The 27,198-nt window shown below is 40.3% G+C and overlaps 1 protein-coding gene and 6 non-coding genes across 8 annotated transcripts in view; 3 read left to right on the forward strand and 4 right to left on the reverse strand.

Annotated features, from left to right (window-relative positions):
- LOC141340678 (uncharacterized) overlaps positions 1-14,294 on the forward strand; it is a 138,185-nt gene extending 123,891 nt beyond the window's left edge. Inside the window, exons 4-6 of one of the 2 annotated variants that reach the window (XM_073845753.1) lie at positions 2,869-3,032; positions 13,276-13,343; positions 13,431-14,294. In XM_073845753.1, the coding sequence (XP_073701854.1) occupies positions 2,869-3,032; positions 13,276-13,343; positions 13,431-13,723 (525 nt within the window). In that variant the 3' untranslated portion in view covers positions 13,724-14,294. Of the gene's footprint in view, positions 1-2,176; positions 3,780-13,275; positions 13,344-13,430 lie in introns of those variants that run through there. The other variant, XM_073845745.1, reaches the window with a different exon arrangement.
- Positions 14,295-24,143: 9,849 nt separating this feature from the next.
- LOC141290993 (U5 spliceosomal RNA) lies at positions 24,144-24,258 on the forward strand. The gene has a single exon (XR_012340261.1). It is a non-coding gene; the product is annotated as a U5 spliceosomal RNA (small nuclear RNA).
- A 359-nt stretch (positions 24,259-24,617) lies between these two features.
- On the reverse strand, positions 24,618-24,689 carry trnah-gug (transfer RNA histidin (anticodon GUG)). The gene has a single exon. It is a non-coding gene; the product is annotated as a tRNA-His (tRNA).
- A 154-nt stretch (positions 24,690-24,843) lies between these two features.
- On the reverse strand, positions 24,844-24,925 carry trnas-aga (transfer RNA serine (anticodon AGA)). Its single transcript has one exon. It is a non-coding gene; the product is annotated as a tRNA-Ser (tRNA).
- A 519-nt stretch (positions 24,926-25,444) lies between these two features.
- trnas-cga (transfer RNA serine (anticodon CGA)) lies at positions 25,445-25,526 on the reverse strand. Its single transcript has one exon. It is a non-coding gene; the product is annotated as a tRNA-Ser (tRNA).
- Positions 25,527-26,329: 803 nt separating this feature from the next.
- LOC141289913 (U5 spliceosomal RNA) lies at positions 26,330-26,444 on the forward strand. The gene has a single exon (XR_012340011.1). It is a non-coding gene; the product is annotated as a U5 spliceosomal RNA (small nuclear RNA).
- Positions 26,445-27,029: 585 nt separating this feature from the next.
- trnas-aga (transfer RNA serine (anticodon AGA)) lies at positions 27,030-27,111 on the reverse strand. Its single transcript has one exon. It is a non-coding gene; the product is annotated as a tRNA-Ser (tRNA).
- Between the last annotated feature and the right edge of the window lie 87 nt (positions 27,112-27,198).

Consider the following 27,198-nt stretch of genomic DNA (forward strand, 5'->3'; position numbering starts at 1 on the left):
AAGTACAAAACCATACTTTCACCCTGCAGCCCAAGACCGGTTGCCCACTGAAGCTAAGCAGGGCTGAGCCTGGTCAGTACCTGGATGGGAGACCTCCTGGGAAAACTAGGTTGCTGTTGGAAGAGGTGTTAGTGAGGCCAGCAGGGGGTGCTCACCCTGTGGTCTATGTGGGTCCTAATGCCCCAGTATAGTGACGGGGACACTATACTGTAAAAGGCACCGTCCTTCGGATGAGACGTTAAACCGAGGTCCTGACTCTCTGTGGTCATTAAAAATCCCATGGCACTTCTCGTAAAAGAGTAGGGGTGTAACCCTGGTGTCCTGGCCAAATTCCCTCCACTGGCCCTAGTCAATCATGGCCTCCTAATAATCCCCATTCATTGAATTGGCTCCACCTGTAGCTGGTGTGTGGTGAGCGCACTGGCGCCGTTGTACTTTGGCTGCCGACGCATCATCCAAGTGGATGCTGCACACTGGTGATGGTTGAGGAGAGATCCCCTATATGATTGTAAAGCGCTTTGGGTGTACGGCAATACACAATGAAAGCGCTATATAAATGCATCATTCATTCATTCATACTTTGTAAATTAATAAAAATATTAATATGAATTATATATTGATCATTAAAGTTATTTTATAGTTCATTAATGTTAAGAAAATAAATCTTTACATTTTAACAATATGTAAAATAGCAGTTTCTATGCTTTTTGTTTACATTTGTAATCTCTGTATGTCAGTACTGCCATCTTAAAATTAAGGTTCAATTTAATTAGATTTTATATTAAATTTAATTTGTGCAGAATTCACTTTATTTTTTTTTTTTATATATAAGCAGGCTACTTTTTAAAACAATAGACAGTAACATATGACAGTGGCTGCTTTAACAGGCTTCAATGAATGCACAGATCTATTTCGATATATCAGATGTTTTGTCCTGCTCTTTAAACAAGTTTCATATAAAAGTATTAGAAAATGCAAGTGCATTTAACCGCATCTGCAATTGAGCTTTTTAGGATGAACAAACACAAAGAGAAAGTGAAAGTCTGTCAGTGCGTGAGTTTTGTGCATCTAATAGTACTAGTACTGCATTACAACCGGCAGAAATGAAGGCATATCTAAAGTAAAACACTGCGGTATTAAATATTATTTGTTTATTACGAAAGAAGTTTTTCCTTGTCTCTCTCTAAATTTGTTGCATTTTATTCCCTATAGGAGACAAAAATGGTACAGAAACATTAAGATCAGTCTGTGTATAGATATATGTAGATCCTAAACTCTGTCATTTAATTTCCTAGATTTTTTTTATTATTAATTGTATAATGGCCAGCCTAATCTCTGTAGGGTACTGTAATGTTCCCAGTTACTTTGCACTGGTCAAGCTACGAGAATTTAAAAGGGGGGAATCATCTTCTTTGCAAATATCAAACTGGTCTTATGTGAAAGAGGTAAATTGCCAAATAAATACATCCAAACACAACATTGATGTTTCTTTCTGCATGTTTTCAATCAATATATTGGTCAGACACAACTCTTAAAATAGTGCAAAACACCTACATTCAAATACAATTCCACAAATTTACCGTGCATATAAGTACATGTGTGAGAAGAATGGATATGGTCCACAGAGTCCAAAACAGGTTGAGATCATAAGCAGTCCTTGAAGCGAAAGTAACCAATCCTATCTGCATATGAGAAAATGACAAGCTGATGTCCTAAACTTGAATGTCCAGTCTGCACCAAGGACCCTCAGATATATGCCAAATAATTGGCTTCAGCAGTACAATTGTCCATCGGTGGTAGTCACAGTATTTGAGCAAGAACTACGCCATTAACCATCCTCTACAAGAGAGAACACAGAATAACTAATTAAACTCAATTAAGAAAAAACACAGTAAGAACAAACAGAACCTATCACTTACTCTACTACTTCCTGTTTTAGCTAGTACAGATTGAGCTACACGTTTCCCTCTAGTGGCAAGTATGAACATGTCAAACAGAAGACTCTGACAAAACCTGTGACAGACAGTGACTGTTACAGTACTGGCTGAGAAGGATCAGGTTTGGACACCCTGGTATAGGCTCTAGAATACATGCTTTACATATCTACATGTTTTGATGTTAATTGTTTTGTGCCACTAAACTGGGGTTAACTTTTATTCCTTTTTTTCCACCTTAGACCTAACAGTGCTGAAAGAGGAGAGAGAAGATCTGAATGAATCTGAAGAGAAAGATCAGGTTTTTTGTTCCTTACAGACTGAAAAGACTTCTAAACAAAAAAGAGCTCAAACTACAGGAACTAGGAGTTATTTTTCTTGCGTTCAGTGTGGAAAAAATTTCACTCAAAAAGGAAGCCTTAAAACGCATATGAGTATTCACACTGGAGAGAAGCCGTACACTTGCCAACAGTGTGGAAAGAGTTTCATCCTAAAAGGACACCTTAACAGACACATGATGATTCACATTGGAGAGAAGCCTCTTACCTGCCAACAGTGTGGAAAGAGTTTCATCCTAAAAGGATGCCTTAACAGACACATAAGACTTCACACTGGAGAGAAGCCTTACTCATCCAAACAGTGTGGAAAGAGTTTCACTCTAAGTGGAAACCTTGAAGTCCACCAAAAAATTCACACCATGGAGAGCCCTTTTACCTGCCAACAGTGTGGAAATATTTTCACTTCAAAAGGAAGCCTTAACAGACACATGATAATTCACACTGGAGAGAAGCCTTACACATGCTCTCAATGTGGAAAGAGTTTCGCTCAAAGTGGAAACCTTAAAGTCCACCAGAAAACTCACACCATGGAGAGCCCTTTTACCTGCCAGTGGTGTGAAAAGAGTTTCAATGAAAAAGGAAGCCTTAACAGACACATGATGATTCACACTGGAGAGAAGCCTTACTCATGCAAACTGTGTGGAAAGAGTTTCAATGAAAAAGGAGCCCTTAAAAGGCACATGTTTGTTCATACTGGAGAGAAGCCTCACACATGCAAACAGTGTGGGAAAAGTTTTAGTCTAAAAGGAAGCCTTGAAAGGCACATGAAAATTCATAATAGAGAGAAGCCCAACAGATCCCCTTAGTGTAGAGTGAATTTAAAACAAAATGTATAGAATGGAACCTTCTCATTCAAATTTAAAGCATTATGTTTTGTCCATAGTACACTTTAAGCTCAGTCCAACACAATATAGCTTGTTGACACGGTAATGCATAAAAGAGTAAGGAATAATATGGATGTGTTTGCTCTGTTTACAATGTAAAAACTTCACATTTGTATCATGAATTGAAAAGAGATCTCACAGAAGGTGCAGATTTTGGTTGAAGCACATTAAAGGACATTGTTAGCATTTTTAACATCACCGTTTCGGGTTACAACTACAACCCTTGTTCCCTGAGAAAGGGAAGGAGAGACGAGGACATACAGAGGAAGGCTCCTCCCTCCGTCATCTCCATCTTGGACTCTGTTAATCATTTTCCTCCTGGATGTCCATTCTCCTCCTCCTGTTGTTCCATCAGTGCAAGAATGCGCCTTCCAGAAGGGGGATGATATGCCAGGAATATGGACCTGTTTTTGTTTCTGTGTGCCCTTTTTTGGTTGCGTTCCTTTCCTTTAGTCCAGTTAGTCATTCTGTGCACCCGTGTTCCCCAGTTACCCCATAAATTAAAATCAAAGTCTGTGCATTCTGTCTCTGTTGGGTCTCTATCGTAAAATACGTCTGTCTTCCCTATTTCCTTGTGTGGCTTACCCTGTGTCTTTGAACTTTAATAAACTCTGTTCCTTTGATCTACGTTTCTGTCGTTCCTCCCAGCACAGTATCGTGACATCAGTGTTCAAGTATTGGAGCAATTTTATTAATCACTGTCACACCCCCTGTCAGTAGTGATAATGGACTACCGCCTGTCATGAAATATTGATGGCTTTGACCTTTTGACCTTCCCCCCCCCCACACCCCTTTCCCACGGTGCCCACCCACGTAGAGCATGACCTTGTGTTTGATCTTGACCTTGTGAACTCTACTGACCTTGTTTTGCTGGATTGAGCAGGTGCGATGTCAACGGATGATAGGTTTATGGGTTGTTGAGAGGATTTACGAGACGCTTACCAGGTGCGGGATTAACTTCTGACAGGTTTATGGTTGTTGCAGCAAATTTACGATACACTTACCAGGTGCGGGATTAACTTCTGAGGGTTTTATGGGTTGTTGCGTGACCATCCGGTGTTTGATGTCATCCGGTTAGAGAATTATAGCCTGTTTGCGTGACCATCCGGTGTTGTTCATCATTAGGGTGAAGGAAATACAGTAGCTGTGCGCGACCGTCCGGTGTTGGGTGAGGAATGAAGCTTTGAAGAATGTTTCGGCGATTTTACGGTCTAGCCCCACATCCGTGTTGTATCGCAGGGTGTCAGGTTGCATTCAGCAAAGATAAATAGGGCTTCCCCATCATATCTGCGGATCATCTGAGCTTTGAAATACATAGACATGGACGCGATACACTCACCTAAAACTCCTGAGAGGGAATGGGACAAAGAGGCGATGGAAGACCTGACTAGGGCCCCGAGAAAACCGTACAACAACAACAACTATAAAATGAGTACCAATTATAAAGTATAAATATATATATTTAAAATAATAAAATGATGATAAAAATAATAGTAATAATACTACAAATGAAATTCCTATCATTTAATCATTAAATCCCTCACCTTTTTACAGTCTAGGGTGAAAAATAAAAGTCTGCGTGCGTGAGGCTCTCATAGGCTCTCCTCAGCATTGCTCTCATTGCAGATCTCCCCGTGCGTGCTTCATGAGCTCGCGTTACACAACAGACCATTTGAACTTCTTATATGTAAAAGTGACCATACATGTATTGGCTGTATATAAAATACAGCTCTATTTGAGCTGGTCGTCTGTGTCTCACACCCATTCATGTCATTTTTGCAGAGGATCCAAATTACTTCTCACAGTAGCTACATCTGTTTGAAGAAATCTGTGGATCGGATTACTGTGTGAAAGAGAGGGTTTGCAAACATTTTAAAAGTAAACACTTTTTTTTCATAGTTACTTTTAATAAACATAATGCAACTTATTCCTCTTGGCTTGCGCTTATATTTTAGCTGAACCATAATTTATTTCACATCAAACACAAAGTTAATTATTTTATCCATAACCGCACGATGAAATATATCAACAAAGTCTTTAATGTTTTAAAAATATAAATGATAACACTTGGGCCCAACAGTATAGCTTAATCATGTACAAAAACACACATCCAGTCCTCCAAGTCGTATTCTCTTCTATATAAAAGAAATGAATATAAACGATGTGATCACACGTGATATAAAACAAAGAAAAACATTTACACTAGTTTTTAGGTAGCGGTAAGTATTGTGATGGGGACCCAGCAACGGCAAAATAAGTACAGGGAAAAATGTCTTTAAACAGACCAAACCATAAGGATTATGCCTGGACATGTCAGCGGGCCTGGACATGTCAATTTGAAACTGTATAAATCCCTTAACCCACCCAATCACAGTAAACTTTCTCCATTTCTGTATTTTTTTAATAAATATTATTTACTATATTTTTATAAAGCTTTTGTACTGTACAAAGTGAACACCTACCCATCACACAAAAAGTTCAACACACTTCCATTTGTAATTAAATATTGTAAGTCATTTAAATTATTATAGTAGGACTCAAGACATTTAATCATAAATCACATTTATGTTGTTATATCAATGTAATGTCCAAATCAGTAAACAAATGTGTGATATAAACATTTCAACCTAAAAAGTACGGAGCCCCTTACGTCACCTGTTGAAGAAAAATAATTAATCCGTGGGGACGGTTTTGCAATTCGTTCCCTCAGTTTATAAACCGTACTCACAAATTCTTAAACTGTTCCCTCGGTTTAACAATTCATGCCCACGGATTAACAAACCGTGCCCACGAATTTCCAATCCGTGCGCTCAGATTTTGTAAACCGTACGCTCGGATTTTGAATCCGTACCCACAAAATCATAATCCGTGCGCACGCTTTCGCAATCCCTTCCCAGTTTGTTAACTGCTCTCACGGATTTGTGATTATGATAAGCTTTTCGCCCAGAGTTAGATGCATGTTGCACTATTAATGTTATTATTTAATAAGGCCTATTATTACATTGCATTTAGTTTGAGAGCAAAGGAATGGTAACATCACCTGTACATTATTTGTTTTGTATTGCTTTTTACCTTCTCCTCTCCAAAACTCGTTTTTTTTTTTAATTCAGGTAATTTTATATTTTGAAAAATATTATATAAAACAAATCCGTTTGAACAGCGCTCTTCACTTATTATTTTATGTTGGTACCATGACCGCACTTACAAAACAGGCTTCTTTTAAGCGTTTATTTTACATTAATAACCAATAGGATAAAACACATGGTGTTTTGGCAGCTAATCTATTGGTGATTAATATAAAATAAAGCTAAAAACTCTGTTTTGTCAGTGTTGCATATTCTCATATAGCCTACTGAGAAATAAAGTTTAATAAATGCAAAACAATGCATCCAGCACTTAAACAGGTGTCCTGGTTGAATTTGGGGGCGGGGCCACAAATCCGTGAGAGCAGTTTACAAACTGTGGGAACGGATTGCGAAAGCGTGCACACGGATTATGAATTTGTGGGTACGGATTCAAAATTCGAGGGTACGGTTTACAAAATCTGAGCGCACGGATTGGAAATTCGTGGGCACGATTTGTTAATCCGTGGGCACGAATTGTTAAACCGAGGGAACAGTTTAAGAATTCGTGAGTACGGTTTATAAACTGAGGGAACGAATTGCAAAACCGTCCCCACGGATTAATTATTTTTCTTCTACAGGTGACGTAAGGGGCTCCGTAAAAAAGTGATTCAAGCAAAAGACAAAATAAAAACATGAAAATTATTCTCACAAAAATGTTTGCTTTCTCAAAACACAAACATGTACGATCACGCTTGCATGCGTATAATTGTAGCGCAATTTGTGCTGAATAAAGTATAATCATAAACATAAATATGTTTTAAGGTGCTGGAAACACACAAATGTCAGGGTAGGACAAAACATCAGTAGAGTTACCAAAGCCCCTCAGACCCCAGAGGGTTAAAAAAGATGGTAATACATATATAATTATACAAGGCATCAAAGTAACAAACATGTCACTATAGCAAAACAAATCATACATCTTAAACATGTATTCAACATTTAAGTTTATTGAACACATAGCTCACTTTTTTAAAGATGATCTTCATGTTTATAAAAATAACCTTTACAATACTTTTAGACAATCATAAATATAAAACATAGTAACAAAACAAATCATTATACAACGTTCATTTTATATTTTTATGTTTATTGAAGTTATAAATCATCAAAGTAACAAACATGTAACTAAAGCTAAACAAATAATTCATTGTACATCTCAAACAAGTTTTCAACATTTAAGTTTATTGAAATTATAAAACATTTGATTCACTTATTTTAAGACGATCTCCATGTTTATTAAAATTAACATTCACAATACTTTCAGGTGATCATAAATATAAAACATTGAAACAAACATGTTACTACAGCTAAACAAATCATTCACCGTACATCTTAAACATCTTAAACAGGTATTCATCATTTTATTTAGGTTTTTGAACTTATAAAACACATCGTGCACTTCTTTTAAAGATGACAAAAAACATCTCCATGGCTTTTATAAAATTTATAAAAATCATAAAAATGGCTTACATTATGTTCTTCGAACACTGAAATCCATTCTGTGAATGTAATATTTGCAAAAATGTTTAAGTTGGAATATAAATAAAACTCTTTGGTCCTCCCAGGGATAAACTCCAATGTGAAACTGATGCTCCAGACCCCTCAAACAGACTGATAAGTGATGGTGATGAGTAAACCAGATGTTCTCCTTGAAAAGGAGTTTCGCTACACATAATGTCCGGTGGTTCTTGCTTAAATTTCAACTATAGAATATTTTGTATTAGATTTATTTCACACCATTCGCTTTAGATTCCTAAAGTTTCTTATTTTAATCATAATCATCAATGTCTATTCCCCTCACACACACTCCTTTTTGAGTTGTATCTTTTAGAAAATGTAATGGTTATTTTCAAAACAGGATCGTCACTTCCTGTTTGTCCTAGCGCGCACCTTGAGTTGAAGCTCCGTCGAGTCAAATTACAATTTTCTATTTTTAAACCTGAAAACAATTCTATACACCATCATTTTTGTTTTTCATAACATGTGAATATACCCGTCGTGTGGTACAACAAAAACAATTGGAACGCCTTGTTATCACTGGTTTTTATTTTTGTTTTCTCGAGTCTGCTACTAAGCTAGCTTATAACCGTTTAGCTTTGCCAGTGTGGTCGCGGCTAATCTTGCATACATTTGTTTATTCTCTAATCACAAACACTTTAACTGCTTACTCACTGTTACTTGCTTTAATGGCGAATTTGTGTCTACCTTTGAGTGCAGGTGAAGACACGTTCGAGCTGCACTCGGTTCTGATGGAGCTGGAGGCAGTGGAGAAGCAGATCCAGGAGCTTCAGGCGAGACAGATTGAGCTGCGAATCCGAAAGGATTTACTCGAATCTTTCCGGGTAAGTGTACAGCTCGATCCTAACACTCCCATAACCTCTACTCCGTGTGATTCTCTGCCCAGATCCGCCGCACCCAGGACGCGATCCTCCCAGATGTCGTTCACTCCGGCGTCGGGACACCACGGACCCTGGGTGCAGCAGCAGAGGAAAGTGCGAGCCAGACCCCGAGCCAGGACCTCTCCCCCTCCGCAGCCCCCGGTCTTCGAGATCTCCACCCGGAACCGCTTCGCTCCCCTCCGCGAGACGGAACGCGACGCTGTGATCGTTGGAGACTCCATCGTCCGGTACGTTCGTGCTAACTTAGCTAACGGTAAAGTGCACACTCGTTGTCTCCCAGATGCTCGCATTCTTGATGTCTCTTCACAGATACCTGCCATCCTGAAGGACGATGTGAGCGTCGGTGCAAGCGTCCTGCACGCTGGGGTGAACGACGTCAAAGTGCGGCAGACGGAGGTCCTGAAGAGGGATTTCGCGAGCCTGATCGAGACGGTACGCAGCACAGCGCCCGCGACGAGAATCATCGTGTCAGGACCGCTTCCCACGTATCGACGTGGACACGAAAGGTTCAGTAGACTTTTTGGCTGTTGTCATGGTGTAAGAACAGAAACTGCTCTTTGTTAATAATTGGAATCTTTTCTGGGAGCACCCTAGGCTTTACCGCGCTGATGGCCTGCACCCCAGCAGAGTCGGAGCAGAACTCCTGTCGGACAACATCTCCAGGACGCTGCGCTCCATTTGACTAGTAAGCAATTCTTCAAATAGTTGCGTTGATGGCTTTTTTTATGCACATTTAAACGATAGTATAGGTGCTGTCCAACCTATAAAGACTGTGTCTGTTCCTCGAATAGTGAGGTCAAAACAAAAATTTAATGCAGGATCTAGAACAAATCTAATCTTGATTAGACCAAAAAAATGCACAATAAATGAACAAAATCAATTTTTAAAGCTTGGGCTCCTAAACGTTAGATCACTCGCACCCAAAGCACTTATTGTAAATGAAATAACCACAGATAACAGTTTTGATGTACTCTGCTTGACTGAAACTTGGCTAAAACCAAACGATTATATTATAATGAGTCTACTCCACCAAACTACTGTTATAAGCATGAACCCCGTCAGATTGGTCGTGTAGGTGGTGTAGCAAGAATTTATAGTGATATTTTCAATGTTACTCAGAAAACAGGGTACAGGTTTAATTCATTTGAAGTACTCCTACTTAATGTTACTCTGTCGGATATGCAAAATAAACCTCTCCTATCTCTTGCTCTGGCTACTGTGGATAGACCTCCAGGGCCATATACAGATTTCCTAAAAGAATTTGCAGATTTCCTTTCTGACCTATTGGTTAATTTTGATAAAGCATTAGTTGTTGGAGATTTTAACATTCATGTTGATAATACAAATGATGCGTTAGGACTTGCGTTTACTGACCTGTTAAACTCTTTTGGAGTCAAACAAAACGTCACTGGGCCCACTCATCGTTTTAATCATACACTAGATCTAATTATATCGCACAGACTTGATCTTACTGATATAGATATCGTACCTCAAAGCGACGATGTTACTGATCATTTCCTCGTATCGTGCATGCTGCGTATCACTGATGTTAACTATATGGCTCCGCGTTATCGTCTGGGCAGAACTATTGTTCTTGCTACCAAAGATAGATTCAAAAATAACCTGCCTGATTTATCTCAACTGCTCTGTGCACCCATAAATAAACATGAACTAGACAAAATGATTAGTAACATAGGCACTATCTTCTCTAACACATTAGAAGCTGTTGCCCCAATCAAGCTAAAAAAGGTTAGAGAAAAACGTACTGCGCCGTGGTACAACAGTAATACCCATTCTCTCAAAAAAGAAACTCGTAATCTTGAGCGTAAATGGAGAAAAACTAACTTAGAAGTTTTTAAAATTGCATGGAAAAACAGTATGTCCAGCTATAGACGGGCTTTAAAACCTGCTAAAGCCGAGTATATCCACCAACTCATAGAAAAAAACCAAAACAATCCAAGGTTTTTATTTAGCACAGTGGTTAGATTAACAAATAACCAAACACCTCCTGACCTGAATATTCCTGCACAGTTTAATAGTAACGTCTTTATGAATTTCTTTACTGATAAAATAGACAACATTAGAAATACAATAACTAATATAGATAATACAGCAACTGATACTTCAACATTAGTCATTACACCCAAAGAAAAACTTCAGTGCTTTACAACTATAGAAAAGAAAGATTTAAATAAATTTATCACCACATCTAAACCAACAACATGCCTATTAGATCCTGTACCCACTAAATTACTAAAAGAGTTGTTACCTGTTGCAGAAGTACCGCTTCTTAATATTGTTAACTCATCGTTATCTTTAGGTCATGTCCCAAAACCATTCAAACTAGCGGTTATTAAGCCTCTTATTAAGAAACCACAGCTAGACCCTAGTGAACTGGCAAATTACAGACCCATTTCTAATCTTCCATTTATGTCTAAAATTCTAGAAAAAGTTGTGTCTGCTCAATTGTGCTCCTTCTTGCAAAATAATAATATATTTGAAGAATTTCAGTCAGGTTTCAGGCCCCATCATAGCACAGGAACTGCACTTGTAAAAATCACAAACGACTTGCTACTTGCGTCAGATCAAGGCTGCGTCTCATTGCTAGTTTTACTTGATCTTAGTGCTGCGTTCGACACTATAGATCATGAAATACTCATAGATCGATTACAAAATTAAACAGGTATTCAAGGGCAGGCTTTAGGATGGTTCAGATCATACCTGTCCGATCGCTACCACTTTGTTTATTTAAACGGGGAGTCATCGCAGCTAACACCAGTAAAGTATGGAGTGCCACAAGGATCTGTCCTAGGTCCCCTACTATTTTCAATTTACATGTTACCCCTCGGTAATATTATTAGGAAATATGGGATTAGTTTCCATTGTTATGCTGATGATACTCAACTATATATTTCAACAAGACCAGATGAAACCTCTAACTTAGCAAAGTTAACAGAGTGTGTTAAAAATGTGAAAGACTGGATGACCAATAATTTTCTACTGTTGAATTCAGATAAGACTGAGATATTACTTATTGGACCAAAAAACACAAAATCTCTTAAACTGCAACCTGCAACTAGATGGATGTACTGTTATTTCCTCTACAGTCAAAAATCTAGGTGTTATATTAGACAGCAACCTGTCTTTTGAAAATCATATTTCCTATGTTACAAAAACAGCATTCTTTCATCTTAGAAACATTGCTAAGCTACGGAACATGTTACCTGTTTCTGATGCAGAAAAGTTAGTTCATGCATTCATGACGTCTAGACTGGACATTGTAATGCACTACTAGGTGGTTGTCCTGCTTCTTCAATAAATAAGCTACAGGTAGTCCAAAATGCAGCTGCTAGAGTCCTTACCAGGTCAAGAAAATATGATCATATTAACCCAATTTTACGGTCTCTGCACTGGCTACCTATAAGGTTCCGTATCACTTACAAAATCTTACTTCTTACCTATAAGGCCCTTAATGGTTTAGCTCCTGCATACCTAACTAGTCTCCTACTACGCTACAATCCCTCACGCTCCCTAAGGTCGCAAAACTCTGGACTTTTGGTAGTACCTAGGATAGCAAAGTCCACTAAAGGAGGGAGAGCCTTTTCTCATCTGGCTCCCAAACTCTGGAATAGCCTTCCTGATAACGTTCGGGGTTCAGACACACTTTCTATGTTTAAATCTAGATTAAAGACTCATCTCTTTAGCCAAGCATTCACATAATGTATCTCATAACGTTGTAATTTCAGTTACATCTGATCAAATGCACATTAATATTCTTCAGCTTGGGCTAAACCATCATTTTTGTTTGGTCGGAAGTTGGAACAGCAGCTACGCTAATTATTTCTTGGTTTCTCTGTCTCTGCCACGGGATTTCCATCCCGTGGTAACTAGGGTTTACACAAGATTCAGCCCGGATTCAGAAGAAGAGATGATGCCAACCCCTCAGAGGACCGCAGATGATGCCAGCCTTGAAACAACATACAGCACTACATAATTTTCCTACAAGTTGATTACAGCACATAACCATTGCAATTAGTGTTCATCATCTGTTTGATTACACAGTTACTGATTTAATATTTATATCACACGTACATCGACTCAACATACAGTATTCACCACTAATAAGCTACTAAATATATTGTAGTTGCCTAAAACTTTTGTACAGCTGCTCTGCAACAATTTGTATTGTAAAAAGCGCTATACAAATAAACTTGAATTGAATTGAATTGAATATCTACATGTTTTGATATTAAATGTTTTGTGCCATTAAACTGGGGTTAACTTTTATTTCTTTGTTTTTCCACTTTAGACCTAACAGCGCTGAAAGAGGAGAGAGAAGATCTAAATGAAACTGAAGAGAAAGTTCAGTTTGAGAATCTTCATGATTTTGTATCTGGAGAAAAATCATTTTGTTCTTTAGAGTCTGAAAAAACTTCTAAACAAAAAAGAGCTCAAACTACAGGAACTATGAGTTATTTTTCTTGCGTTCAGTGTGAAAACAGTTTCTCTCAAAAAGGAAGAATTCACACTGGAGAGAAGCCTTACACCTGCCAACAGTGTGGAAAGAGTTTCACTCTAAAAGGACACCTTAACAGACACATGAAAGTTCACACTGGAGAGAAGCCTTACAGATGCAAACAGTGTGGAAAGAGTTTTGCTGAAGGTGGAAACCTTAAAATCCACCAGAAAATCCACACAATGGAGAACCCTTCTACATGCCAACAGTGTGGATAGAGTTTTAATCAAAAAGAAAGCCTTAACAGACACATGAGAGTCCACACAGGAGAGAAGCCTTACTCATGCAAACTGTGTGGAAAAAGTTTCAGTGAAAAAGGAACCCTTAACAAGCACATGAGAGTTCATACTGGAGAGAAGCCTTACTCGTGCAAACTGTGTGGAAAGAGTTTTAATCAAAAAGGAACCCTTAACAAGCACATGAGAGTTCATACTGGAGAGAAGCCTTACTCATGCTCTCAGTGTGGAAACTGTTTTAGTCTAAAAGGAAGCCTTGACAGGCACATGAAAATTCATAATAGAGAGTAGCCTAACAGATCCCCTTAGTGTAGAAAGAGTTTCAAACAAAATGTATATAATGGAACATTCTATTTCACATCTTAAAGCATTATGTTTTGTCCATAGTACACTAAAGTCAACACAATATAGCTAGTTGACACTGTAATGCATAAAAGACCAAGTAATAATTAGGAATATGGACAATGCGTTTGCTCTGTCTACAATGTAAGAACTTCACATTTGTATATCATGAATTGAAAAGAGATCTCACAGGAAGTGCAGTTTTTTGGTTGAAACACATTAAAGGACATTGTTAGCATTTTTAACATCACTGTTTCGGGTTACAACTACAACCCTTGTTCCCTGAGAAAGAGAAGGAGACACAAGGACATACAGAGACTGGCTCCTCCCAGGATCCATTCTTCTCCTTCTGTTGTTCCATCAGAGCAAGGATGCGCCTTCCAGAAGGGGAATGATATGCCAGGAATATGGACCTGTTTCTGTTTCTGTGTGCCCTTTTTTGGTCCTGTTCCTTTTCTTTAGTCCAGTTCCTCATTCTGTGCACCTGTGTTCCCAGTTACCCCTTGAATTAAAATCAAAGTCTGTGCATTCTGTCTCTGTTGGGTCTCTATCGTCCAATATGTGTGTCTTCCCTGTTCAAGTATTGGAGCAATTTAACATTTTATTAAGCACTGTCACCCTGTCTATAACATCTCCGCAATTTACCCTGACTCCGATGCTGGATGGCGTTTGTCCCGATGGAGCCGAAATGTGTGTGCTGTCCCTGGCTGTCCGTGGGGATCGCCTGGGGTGGTGCGGAGGGGTGACGGGACTGGTCCCTCCATGGAGACGCGGCGCTGGCTAATGAATCAACAGGTGAACTTGGGCAGTGGCTGAAGTTACCAATTTTGGACAAAGTGGAAAATGCAGAGCTGTGCTGTCTAGCAGGAGTAAAGGCAGTGGCAGTACAGGTCCTTTAAAAAAAATTAGCATATTGTGATAAAGTTCATTATTTTCTGTAATGTACTGATAAACATTAGACTTTAACATATTTTAGATTCATTAAACACAACTGAAGTAGTTTAAGCCTTTTATTGTTTTAATATTGATGATTTTGGCATATAGCTTATGAAAACCCAAAATTCTTATCTCAAAAAATTAGCATATCATGAAAAGGTTCTCTAAACGAGCTATTAACCTAATCATCTGAATCAACGAATTAACTCTAAACACCTGCGAAAGATTCCTGAGGCTTTTGAAAAATCCCAGCCTGGTTCATTACTCAAAACCGCAATCATGGGTAAGACTGCCGACCTGTCTGCTGTCCAGAAGGCCATCATTGACACCCTCAAGCAAGAGGGTAAGACACAGAAAGAAATTTCTGAATGAATAGGCTGTTCTCAGAGTGCTGTATCAAGGCACCTCAGTGGGAAGTCTGTGGGAAGGAAAAAGTGTGGCAGAAAACGCTGCACAACGAGAAGACGTGACCGGACCCTGAGGAAGATTGTGGTGAAGGACCAATTCCAGACCTTGGGGGACCTGCAGAAGCAGTGGACTGAGTCTGGAGTAGAAACATCCAGAGCCACCGTGTACAGGCGTGTGCAAGAAATGGGCTACAGAGAAGCAGCACTGGACTGTTGCTCAGTGGTCCAAAGTTTTTTCGTATGAAAGCAAATTTTGCATGTCATTTGGAAATCAAGGTGCCAGAGTCTGGAGGAAGACTGGGGAGAGGAAAATGCCAAAATGCCTGAAGTCCAGTGTCAAGTACCCACAGTCAGTGATGGTCTGGGGTGCCATGTCAGCTGCTGGTGTTGGTCCACTGTGTTTTATCAAGGGCAGGGTCAATGTAGCTAGCTATCAGGAGATTTTGAAGCACTTCATGCTTCCATCTGCTGAAAAGTTTTATGGAGATGAAGATTTCATTTTTCAGCACGACCTAGCACCTGCTCACAGTGCCAAAACCACTGGTAAATGGTTTACTGACCATGGTATTACTGTGCTCAATTGGCCTGCCAACTCTCCTGACCTGAACCCCATAGAGAATCTGTGGGATATTGTGAAGAGAAAGTTGAGAGACGCAAGACCCAACACTCTGAATGAGCTTAAGGCTGCTATCGAAGCATCCTGGGCCTCCATAACACCTCAGCAGTGCCACAGGCTGATTGCCTCCATGCCACGCCGCATTGAAGCAGTCATTTCTGCACAAGGATTCCCGACCAAGTTTTGAGTGCATAACTGAACATAATTATTTGAATGTTGACTTTTTTTGTATTAAAAACACTTTTCTTTTATTGCTCGGATGAAATATGCTAATTTTTTAAATTTGGGGGTTTTCATGAGCTGTATGCCAAAATCATCAATATTAAAACAATAAAAGGCTTGAACTACTTCAGTTGTGTGTAATGAATCTAAAATATATGAAAGTCTCATGTTTATCAGTACATTAAAGAAAATAATGAACTTTATCACAATATGCTAATTTTTTTGAAAAGGACCTGTAGTGTTTGATCAATCTGAGATCACTTACATGGACACTGAGGTGAGTTCTATGCCTCACATTAATCCTTATATGCCAGTTACAGTTAATTGTCATTACCGTAATGGCCCGTCTGCAATAATGGACAAATGCCAACAGAGTTTTACGAGGGCTAAAAGGCATGCAATAAATTAAATGCAATATTGAAACAGAAGAAGTCAAGACTCTTTCAAACTGTGAATCATGCTAAAGTCATCTGGAACTCTGGGAATAAATTTAAAGGAATACTGGGAGGACATATAAATATAAGAAGTATATGACCAAAAATAGACCAGATACAGAATTTACTTATTGATTCCAATTTGGATTTTTTATGTATATCTGAGACTTGGTTGAATCATAATGTTCTTTGACCTAATTAATGTACCAGGATATACTTGTTATAGGAGAGATAGGGTCAGTGGAAGGGGTGGTGTTGTTTTTATTTATATAAGGGAGCATTTTAGATGTTTACAATTTGAATTGAAGGTGAACATGGAGTGCTTGGGATTAAATGTTATTCTTTCTCCAAATATGACATTTAATATAGTAGTGCTTTATAATCCTCCATGTCATGATGCAAAGTTTTATAATGAACTGAAGAATCTTCTTTCTACTCTTGATAACTGCTGTGAATGTATGATGTCTGGTGATTTTAATATTAATTGGATGGTCAGTGTTGGGGAGTAACTAGTTACATGTAACGCCGTTACGTAATTTAATTACAAAATAAATGTAACAGTAATTCGTTAAAGTTACTTAGAAAAATGTGTAATTAAATTACAGTTAGAAGATTACAAATGGGGTTCATCTAAAAATTTTCTTTAAAAATCTGGGATATGTTGAATAATATTAATCTGTTGCTTTGCCTGTTTTTGATATGCACGATGCCTTCTGCTAAGGCCATTTATTAAAGCGGTGCTATTCTGATGCTTTTGATTGGTTTGAATTTGGGGTGCACCACGTCTGCCAATTAGGTTAATCCTCTTTGTCAGCGCGTTCATCGTCCCCTTTGTGTGTTGGAGACCAATATTAAAAACATTCATAACAAATTAGCTAGCCTGCTAGCTGCCTTTACCAGACACACTTGTATTTATGAACCCTTTCACAAAAAAATCAAATTTTTTCTCCTTGAATAAGGTTGGTAATGTCAGATCTAACTTGTGATTTTATCAGATTAACCCATTTTAATTTTGAGTGTAATTTGTAAAATCAGTGTTTAGACTACTGCGTGATTTTCAGCTGAAACGTGACTAATGATTTGAAGGATGAAAATCCGCTGCAGTTTAGTTTATTTTCGAATAATATAGATCTATTTTTCTCAAGGGCTTGAAACTTTTCTCTGTAATGATCGATGTTGACCTAACGTGCCACCTAGTGGACAAATCTCTCAATTAGTTTGTCCCATTTTGTTTTGCAAAATCGAGCTATTATCTAGTGAAGCGCCCCAGTTGGTCACTGAATCTAAGCAGTGTTTTAGATGAAATGTAACTTTATTTAAAAAAAAAAAAAAAAACAATACCATGGATTTTATGACACAGCTTCAATGATGGAGTCTGTTTGGATTTGGCAGTATCTATTCTAGAATCTATTCTTTCTTCTGTTAGTGAGAAATAATTATTAGCCCTGTATGGTATAATGATTTCCCTTCACACATAGTGGTAAAAAAAATTATAATAGTATGCAGATTTGTAAAAAAAAATATTATATCAGTCAGAAGAAAAAAACGTGTTTTTACTACATTATTATAATCTAGAATTGTGTTTTCTCTTAAATATAACTAAAAATAATTATGTAGGAGCCATGTTCTCATTTAAGTTTATGAATTATCTATTATTTTAAATAGATAATTTAGATATTTAGAGAAATCTTTTTTTAAGATTTAAGTTTTTCAAGGCATTGTTACTTGCCAGTGTGTCCTGTCATAGCTATGCAAAATTTTGATTTTGTAACAACATTAAACAATTGTTTGTTATAAGGTCTGGTTTTGTGATGGCTGTACTTTAAAATTAAATTAATATAATCTTAATTCAAGTGATGAAAGATTTTGAAATTCTAACAGTAAACTACTGTAAGGTCACACCTGCTTGATATAAATGCTTGAAAATGATTTAGTTGAAAATATCCATTAGAAACTTAAAAGTAATCAAAAAGTAATCAGATGTAATCAGTTACTTTACTTTTCTAAAGTAATTGAAAAGGTACACTACTTATTACATTTTAAATAGGGTAATTTGTAATCTGTAATCTATTACATTTCCAAAGTAACCTCCCCAACACTGTGCATCAAATATAAAAAAAAACCATGCAAGACATGTTAAGTGGTAAAAAAATATGGCAGGTTAATTATTTTCTGCAGTAAATAAGTTTCTACTTGCAAAAATGTTCAAATAGATTTTCATGTAAAACTACAAAAACTGTGATTTATATAAAGGATGAAAGGAAAATGAACAACGATTTGTGGAAATTACATTTACATTTACATTTACATTTATTCATTTAGCCGACGCTTTTATCCAAAGCGACTTACAATTGGGAATACAACAAGTGATTCATCCTAAGGAGCAGTGTTGGGGTTAGTTACTCAAAAAAGTAATATATTACATATTACATATTACTCTCAAAAATAGTAATGCCTTACTTTACTTTATTACTCCCTGGAGAAAGTAACTAGTTATATTACTAGTTACATTTTTTTTTTCTTACACAAAAAACTGTTATTCTAAACAAAAAAGCATGACCTACTGCGTGCATCCAGTGCATACGCGATCTCATAAAGCTCTTATAACACAATGGATATTATGCACAATTAATCTTTCATAAAGGTCTACGTGTGTTGTGATTCGTAAGCACGCAATATTCAGCACTGTTCAAAACTTTTGAGCAGTGAGTGAATTCTATCTTAAACACCATTGATTGGCGATGCGTTCCAAAAATCAGCAGATGGCTACATTGCTCATGCTGCAAACAAGTTTTAAATCGAAACTGCCTATTCTTGCTCTTATATGTTGTTCTTGCTGCTTTTGTGCAATAGATGAATATTTTTTTTTTTTTTTTTAGATATTTTATGTTTAGATATTTCTATATTGCGGGAGTCCCGCGAATCATTTTATTTTCCCGCATCCCGCACACACACACACACACACACACACACACACACACACACACACACACACACACACACGAGTCTCTACCCGCCCGCACCAGCACACGCACTTGTCCATCAAGTTTTGTCCCGCGCCGCACTCTGTTGCGTTGGGTCCCGCGGGTTTGCAGGTCTCTATTTGCAAGTGCCGCTCTGCTGCTGGCTGCCGGGTGTCGACCAATCGGTGATGGTAATTTAATGATACCTCGTGCCAAACCCAGACCAATCACTGTTCCCATTCACGCCCCCCTCCCCTCCCCTTCCCTTCTGTGTTGTCGTCTGCCTTGTGTGTGATGAAGGTGCTACTGGCAAATGTAACGCAAGTAACTAGCTCGGGAAAACTGTAATAATATTACAATTTTCGGGCGAGTAATGCCTTACACTACTAGTTACTGAAAAAAGTAATATTATTACAGTAACGCGTTACTTTGTAACGCGTTACACCCAACACTGCTAAGGAGGCAGATCAACATAGGAAGTGTTCAAAAATACCATATGTCAGGCGTTGTTAGAAGAGTGCAGGCTAGAAGGAGAAGATCAAGAAAGAGAGGAAAAACAGGCTAGAAGGGATTTTTTTTTTTTTTATTGAGTCAGATAGTGTCGAAAAAGATGGGTTTTCAGCAGTCGTTTGAAAGCTGTTAAGGAGTCTGCATTCCGGATAGGGGTGGGAAGATCATTCCACCAGGCAGGGACATTGAACGAGAATGTTCTGGACAGTGATTTAATACCTCTCTGTGGTGGTACAATGAGGCGTCTTTCACTAGAGGATCTCAGGCTTCTGGAAGGAGTGTAGATGTCTAGTAGTGAATGGAGGCATCAGTGTCTTGAATTTGATGCACGCTGTAACCGGTAGCCAGTGCAGGGATATGAAGAGAGGTGTAACATGGGCCTTTTTGGGCTCGTTGAAGACCAGTCGTGCTGCTGCATTCTGAATCATTTGTAGAGGCTTGATTGTACATGCTGGAAGACCAGCTAAAAGAGCATTGCAGTAGTCCAGCCTGGAAATGACCAGGGCCTGGACGAGGAGTTGTGTAGCATGCTCTGTTAGAAAGGGCCTGATCTTTCTGATGTTGTACAATGCAAACCTGCAAGATCGAGCTGTCTTAGCTATGTGGTCTTTAAAAGTCAGTTGGTTGTCAAAGATAACACCCAGATTTCTGGCTGAAGTTGATGGGGTAATTGTTGATGAACCTAACTGGATGGAGAAGTCATGCTGTAACGATGGAGTGGCAGGAAAGATAAGGAGTTCCGTCTTTGCTAGATTGAGCTGTAGATGGTGTTCCTTCATCCATGCAGAGATATCCGCCAGGCAACCTGAGATCCGTGCAGCTACCGATGGATCGTCTGGTTTGAAAGAAAGATAGAGCTGTGTGTCATCAGCATAGCAATGGTAGGAGAAGCCATGTGCCTGTATGATGGGGCCCAGAGATGTAGTGTATATGGAGAAGAGGAGAGGTCCAAGAACTGAACCCTGAGGAACCCCAGTGACCAGTTGATGAGTTTTGGATACCTCGCCTCCCCAGGCCACTCTGAAAGACCTACCAGAGAGGTAGGATTTGAACCAGTGAAGTGAAGTCCCTGTAATACCCAGCATTGAGAGGGTGGACAGGAGGATCTGGTGATTCACAGTGTCAAAAGCTGCAGATAGGTCCAGCAAGATGAGTACCGATGATTTGGACTCAGCTTTTGCCGTCCGCAAGGCTTCAGTGACAGACAGTAGCGCAGTCTCAGTTGAATGGCCGCTTCTGAACCCTGATTGGTTAGAGTCCAGTAGATTGTTCTGTGAGAGGAATAAGGATAGCTGGTTGAAAACAGCCCGTTCCAGTGTTTTTGCTATGAATGGAAGGAGGGAGACAGGTCTGTAGTTGTCTATGAGTGAAGAGTTAAGTGTAGGTTTTTTGAGCAGCGGGGTTACCCGGGCCTGCTTAAATGTAGTGGGAAAAGTGCCTGTGAGAAGAGATGTGTTGATGATGTGTGTGAGCGCCGGTAGGATTGTAGGGGAGATTGCTTGGAGAAGGTGTGAGGGGATATGATCTAAAGGACATGTCGTCGGATGGCTGGAGAGGAAAAGTTTGGTTACTTCTGCCTCCGAGCAAGGACAGAAGGAGAAGTGGGGGGTTCCAGCCGTGATTGTGGTCAATTTTAGTTCCTGTATGTGTGGAGCTGAGAACTTATTATTGATCGATGTAGTTTTGCCTGTGAAAAATGTGGCGAAATCATCAGCTGTTATAGAAGTTGTGGGAGGTGGTGGAGGGGGACAAAGCAGTGTATTAAATGTTTTGAAAAGGTTGCGTGCGTCCGGGGAATTGTTGATCCTGTTGTGGAAGTATGAAGATTTGGCTGTATGTACTTGGGTAGCGAAAGATGAGAGCATAGACCGATACATACTGAGGTCGGATGGATCCTTAGATTTGTGCCATTTTCTCTCGGCTGCCCTAAGTTTGGAACGATGCTCACGAAGAACATCGGATAACCAAGGGGTTGTCGGAGCAGATCGTGCTGGCCTGGAGGAGAGAGGGCATATAGCATCTAGACAGGAGGTAAGAGTGGAGCATAAGGTGTCAGTTGCTGCATTAGTGTCCAGGGATGAGAAGTGAGTAGGAGAGGGAAGGGAGGAGGATACTAAAGAAGAAAGATGGGAGTGTGAGAGAGAGCGTAGGTTTCTTCTGAAAGTAACAGGTAGAGGGGTTGGGAGTGCACAAGTAGCAAGATGTAGGTCAAATGTAATGAAGAAGTGGTCAGAGATGTGTAGGGGTTTGACCACAATGTTGTCTGAAATACAATTTCGCATGTAAATGAGATCAAGTTGGTTGCCAGATTTATGAGTGCATGTAGTGATAACACGTTGTAGATCAAATGAAGCTAGAAGTGAATTGAAGTCAGCAGCATAGGGTTTGTGAGTTCAAATGTCTCGCCCGCACGCAAAATGGCTCAATCGAAACTCAAAAAGCAACAGCTTCGCACTTGTAATAGCTCCAGAAGGGAACGATATGAAAAAAACAAAAGCTTCCCTTGGAGCGTACTCTCAGTTATCAATTTTAATGATTGCAATAAAAACTAGAATTTAAAGCAAAACAATCGCAGGACAAATAACAGAAGAACACTCCTTTTCTAACAGTGAATAGATGTAAATAAAACAAACGAATAACTAAATAGAACAACAGAGTACTTTAAGAAGCAGCTCAAAATTAATATTAACGAATAAGTGAATAGAAACTACAGAGTGCGTTTTAGAAGCTGCTCAAATTTAATATTAACCAATAAGTAAATAGAAACTACAGAGTGCATTTTAGAAGCAGCTCAAATTTAATATTAACCAATAAGTAAATAGAAACTACAGAGTGCATTTTAGAAGCAGCTCAAATTTAATATTAACCAATAAGTAAATAGAAACTACAGAGTGCGTTTTAGAAGCAGCTCAAATTTAATATTAACCAATAAGTAAATAGAAACTACAGAGTGCGTTTTAGAAGCAGCTCAAATTTAATATTAACCAATAAGTAAGTAGAAACTACAGAGTGCTTTTTAGAAGCTGCTCAAATTTAATATTAACCAATAAGTGAATAGAAACTACAGAGTGCTTAAGAGAACAGCGGCTTAAAATTAATACTTAGGAATAAGTAATTAAACAGAAACAACAAAGTGCTTTTAGCAGCAACTCTAAGTAACGACCGCCTAGCGAAATAGTATTAAAGTAGACACTTACGCGTCGTCGTTCTTTCTCGTCTGAGGACTGAACTCACTTTAAATTAAAAACTAGTTATATAATAATTACCTGAAATAATAAATGATTAACATACATTCAGAAAAGAATCACTCAGCCATGACTGAAATAACAGGGACTGAATACTTGGAATACTGAATGATGAAATAACATTTTTGCAAAAATATCGAAAATAAAAACTCAGTCAGGTCACTTATGACCCATGTTATGCATCAAAGGGTTAATTAGCATTAGCTAGCGATAACTGATACACGTCAGTTTTAAGTTAGCTTACTTTGGTACGCAAGCATGTACCGATCGGAATAAAATCATAATTTGATGTTTGAACAAATAGGTTAACATTAGTGTTACGGATTTGTAATTTGATAATCTTGCTTATCTTCGATCTCCGGTTAGCAGATGTCCAGTAAACAGCTGGAATGTCACAAAACTCATTCAGCCAATCAGCAGCGAGATTGATGACCGATTAGCTCTTTCCTCTCGGTAGGAATTGATTGGCTGCTTTGCCCCACTTGTTCGAAGCTTTAGGATTTGCATTAGGACCTGTTCGGTTGTAGTTACAAAGGAGTATGCACCTAGTTCGGACTTCGTTCAGAAATGTTCAGACAACGTTCGGAAGTATTCAAATCTTGTTAGGAAATGTTAGGAATTGTTCAGCCGGCTGATCGCTGGAAGGTACATGCGCTTGCTGTTCTTCGCTTCCAGCACACGCGACTGCACCCAACTTGCCAAAACGAGCCCCTACTCCAAGAAATACGAGATTGACCCGGCACGAGCTAAAGTCTCTCAATATCTTGAATGCTACACATTACAGTGGGTCATTATTTGGACCGCTTTATTTCATTTAATATTTTTTTTGGCCTCTAATACGGGGGCATGAAAAAAGAGATGACATTACCTTGATCGGGTTTGTGAATAATGGGTGAGGGAAGGGACTTTCGTAACTTTTACTTCTCCCATTTGGAGTGAGGGGAGTGACGAAAATCATGTTGGCAGGTGTCGGCACCCTAGATTACCCTTGGTGAGCGTAGTGGTTCAGCGCACAGGTCCAAGGGCATAGAGACACATCTCGAGTTTCTCGTCATCAGCGCATAAATCTTTCACCTTTTACTAAAGATTTCCGTGGAGGGGAACCTTTGCGAGTGACCTGTATTTTTGGGGGCTCTGCTCACAGCAGAGCTACGCTATAGTGTCAAGAGCAGAGTCAATCTGGCCACCCGCCAGCGTGCAGTGGAACGACGCGCGCCTCGTCATGGTCTGTGTTTGCAGCCTTTGCGCTTCCAGCTTCGCGGCTTCAAATTTCTTTAGCCAGCATGGAAAGACAGCGTTCTCTCGTCCATGACGGGATACAAACCCTGGACGGGATCAAACAAAGATGGCTTCCGCTCTTTTGGCCCCATCAGTGACTCGTGCACTTCGAGCCTTCTTTGTTGACCCCGAAAGCCAGCCTCTGCTGCCTGCGTTGTTGGTATAGTTTAACTGGCACTGCACCCGTACGAAAAATGGAGGTGGCAGAAAGGAGCTCAGTGAACAAAAAGCCTGCCGTGACCCGGATTCGAACCGGGGTTGCTGCGGCCACAACGCAGAGTACTAACCACTATACGATCACGGCGCACCACTGGCTCACATCTGGTGGTGCCGGCCGTCCGAATTGAAAAAAAAGGGCTAGCGGCGCTTTTTATTACTGTGGAGAGAGGGCACACAAATCTGTGCTAGGGACACGGAAGAAAAGGGCCCGCCTACTTCTCCTCAGCACTGGTGAAGAGCGTAGTCGGCAGGATTCGAACCTGCGCGGGGAGAGCCCAATGGATTTCTAGTCCATCGCCTTAACCACTCGGCCACGACTACGGCGACCCTGACGTCCTCTGTCCCGTTGTCGACCTCAAAGTTGGCTGAAAAAACAATGAACTGGCTACCGCTTTACTAAAATCGTCTAGCGCAAAACTCCTAAAGGGGAAAACAGCCCACCACAAGCAACGAAAAATTCATGAAGCAATCACTCTATGTGAACTCTGTCACATCTTTAAGCGTACGCCGACACACGGCAGTGCTGGACTGTCACGACTGCAAGCTGAGGCCGCCGACAAGAAGATGGCCCTTCGCCCGAACAGGGACTTGAACCCTTGACCCTCAGATTAAAAGTCTGATGCTCTACCGACTGAGCTATCCGGGCTCTTGTGTTTTGTGTGCCTCTTACTTTTTATATAAGAACACTTTCTCCACAAGCCGCCTGGGAGAAACGCACTTGCCACAGGAGCTACGGGACAAAGGCTGCACGCAATTACGTCAGAGAGAGCGAAAGCCAAAGGCCTTGGAAGGCCCAACCACCGTCGCAAGAAGCTAAAGGTAAAAGGGGGAATGCCCGACCGTAGTCGGCAGGGTTCAAACCTGCGCGGGGAGACCCCAATGGATTTCGAGTCCATCGCCTTAACCTCTCGGCCACGACTACGCCTGCATATGGACCGTCTGCTCCCTTGTCTCGAGGCGGGCAGCTCAGGATGCCGCCGAGCTTCAGTTGGCAAAAAGAAGCTGGACGTCCCCGTCGCTCAACGACAAAGGGCTGCCATGACCCGGATTCGAGCATTCTTTTCTGACCGCTTAAATCTTGCACTGAGCGCCTGCGTTGGTGGTATTGTGGGGAGCATAGCTGCCTTCTAAGCAGTTGACCTGGGTTGGATTCCCGGCCAACGCGTTGTTTTCGGCTGCGGTTGACCTCGAAGCAGAACTCCTTCTGTGACCTCTGTCTGCACCAAAAGCTTTTGGATGAGTTGTTCGACAGCAGCAGAGAGCTAGGTCTCCCCGTTGGGGAATCTAACCCCGGTCTTCCACGTGACAGGCGGAGATACTGTTCACTATACTAATGAAGAGTTGCGCTTGCTGTTCTTCGCTCCCTGCACCCAACTTGCCAAAACGAGCCCCTACTCCATGAAATACCAGATTGACCCGCCACGAGCTAAAGTCTCTCAATATCTTGAATGCTACACATTACAGTGGGTCATTATTTGGACCGCTTTATTTCATTTAATATTTTTTTTGGCCTCTAATACGGGGGCATGAAAAAAGAGATGACATTAACTTGATCGGGTTTGTGAATACTGGGTGAAGGAAGGGACTTTGGTAACTTTTACTTCTCCCACTTGGAGTGAGGGGGGTGACGAAAATCATGTTGGCAGGTGTCGGCACCCTAGATTACCCTTGGTGAGCGTAGTGGTTTACCACAGTGAGCGCACAGGTCCAAGGGCATAGAGACACATCTCGAGTTTCTCGTCATCAGCGCATAAATCTTTCGCCTTTTACTAAAGATTTCCGTGGAGGGGAACCTTTGCGAGTGACCTGTATTTTTGGGGGCTCTGCTCACAGCAGAGCTACGCTATAGTGTCAAGAGCAGAGTCAATCTGGCCACCCGCCAGCGTGCAGTGGAACGAAGCGCGCCTCGTCATGGTCTGTGTTTGCAGCCTTTGCGCTTCCAGCTTCGCCGCTTCAAATTTCTTTAGCCAGCATGGAAAGAGAGCGCTCTCTCGTCCATGACGGGATGCAAACCCTGGACGGGATCAAACAAAGATGGCTTCAGCTCTTTTGGCCCCATCAGTGACTCGTGCACTTCGAGCCTTCTTTGTTGACCCCGAAAGCCAGCCTCTGCTGCCTGCGTTGTTGGTATAGTTTAACTGGCACCGCACCCGTACGAAAAATGGAGGTGGCAGAAAGGAGCTCAGTGAACAAAAAGCCTTCCGTGACCCGGATTCGAACCGGGGTTGCTGCGGCCACAACGCAGAGTACTAACCACTATACGATCACGGCGCACCACTGGCTCACATCTGGTGGTGCTGGCCGTCCGAATTGAAAAAAAAGGGCTAGCGGCGCTTTTTATTACTGTGGAGAGAGGGCACACAAATGCGTGCTAGGGACACGGAAGAAAAGGGCCCGCCTACTTCTCCTCAGCACTGGTGAAGAGCGTAGTCGGCAGGATTCGAACCTGCGTGGGGAGACCCCAATGGATTTCTAGTCCATCGCCTTAACCACTCGGCCACGACTACGGCGACCCTGACGTCCTCTGTCCCGTTGTCGACCTCAAAGTTGGCTGAAAAGACAATGAACTGGCTACCGCTTTACTAAAATCGTCT

Source organism: Garra rufa, chromosome 1 (assembly GCF_049309525.1).
Source record: "Garra rufa chromosome 1, GarRuf1.0, whole genome shotgun sequence".
Classification (NCBI taxonomy): Eukaryota; Metazoa; Chordata; class Actinopteri; order Cypriniformes; family Cyprinidae; genus Garra; species Garra rufa.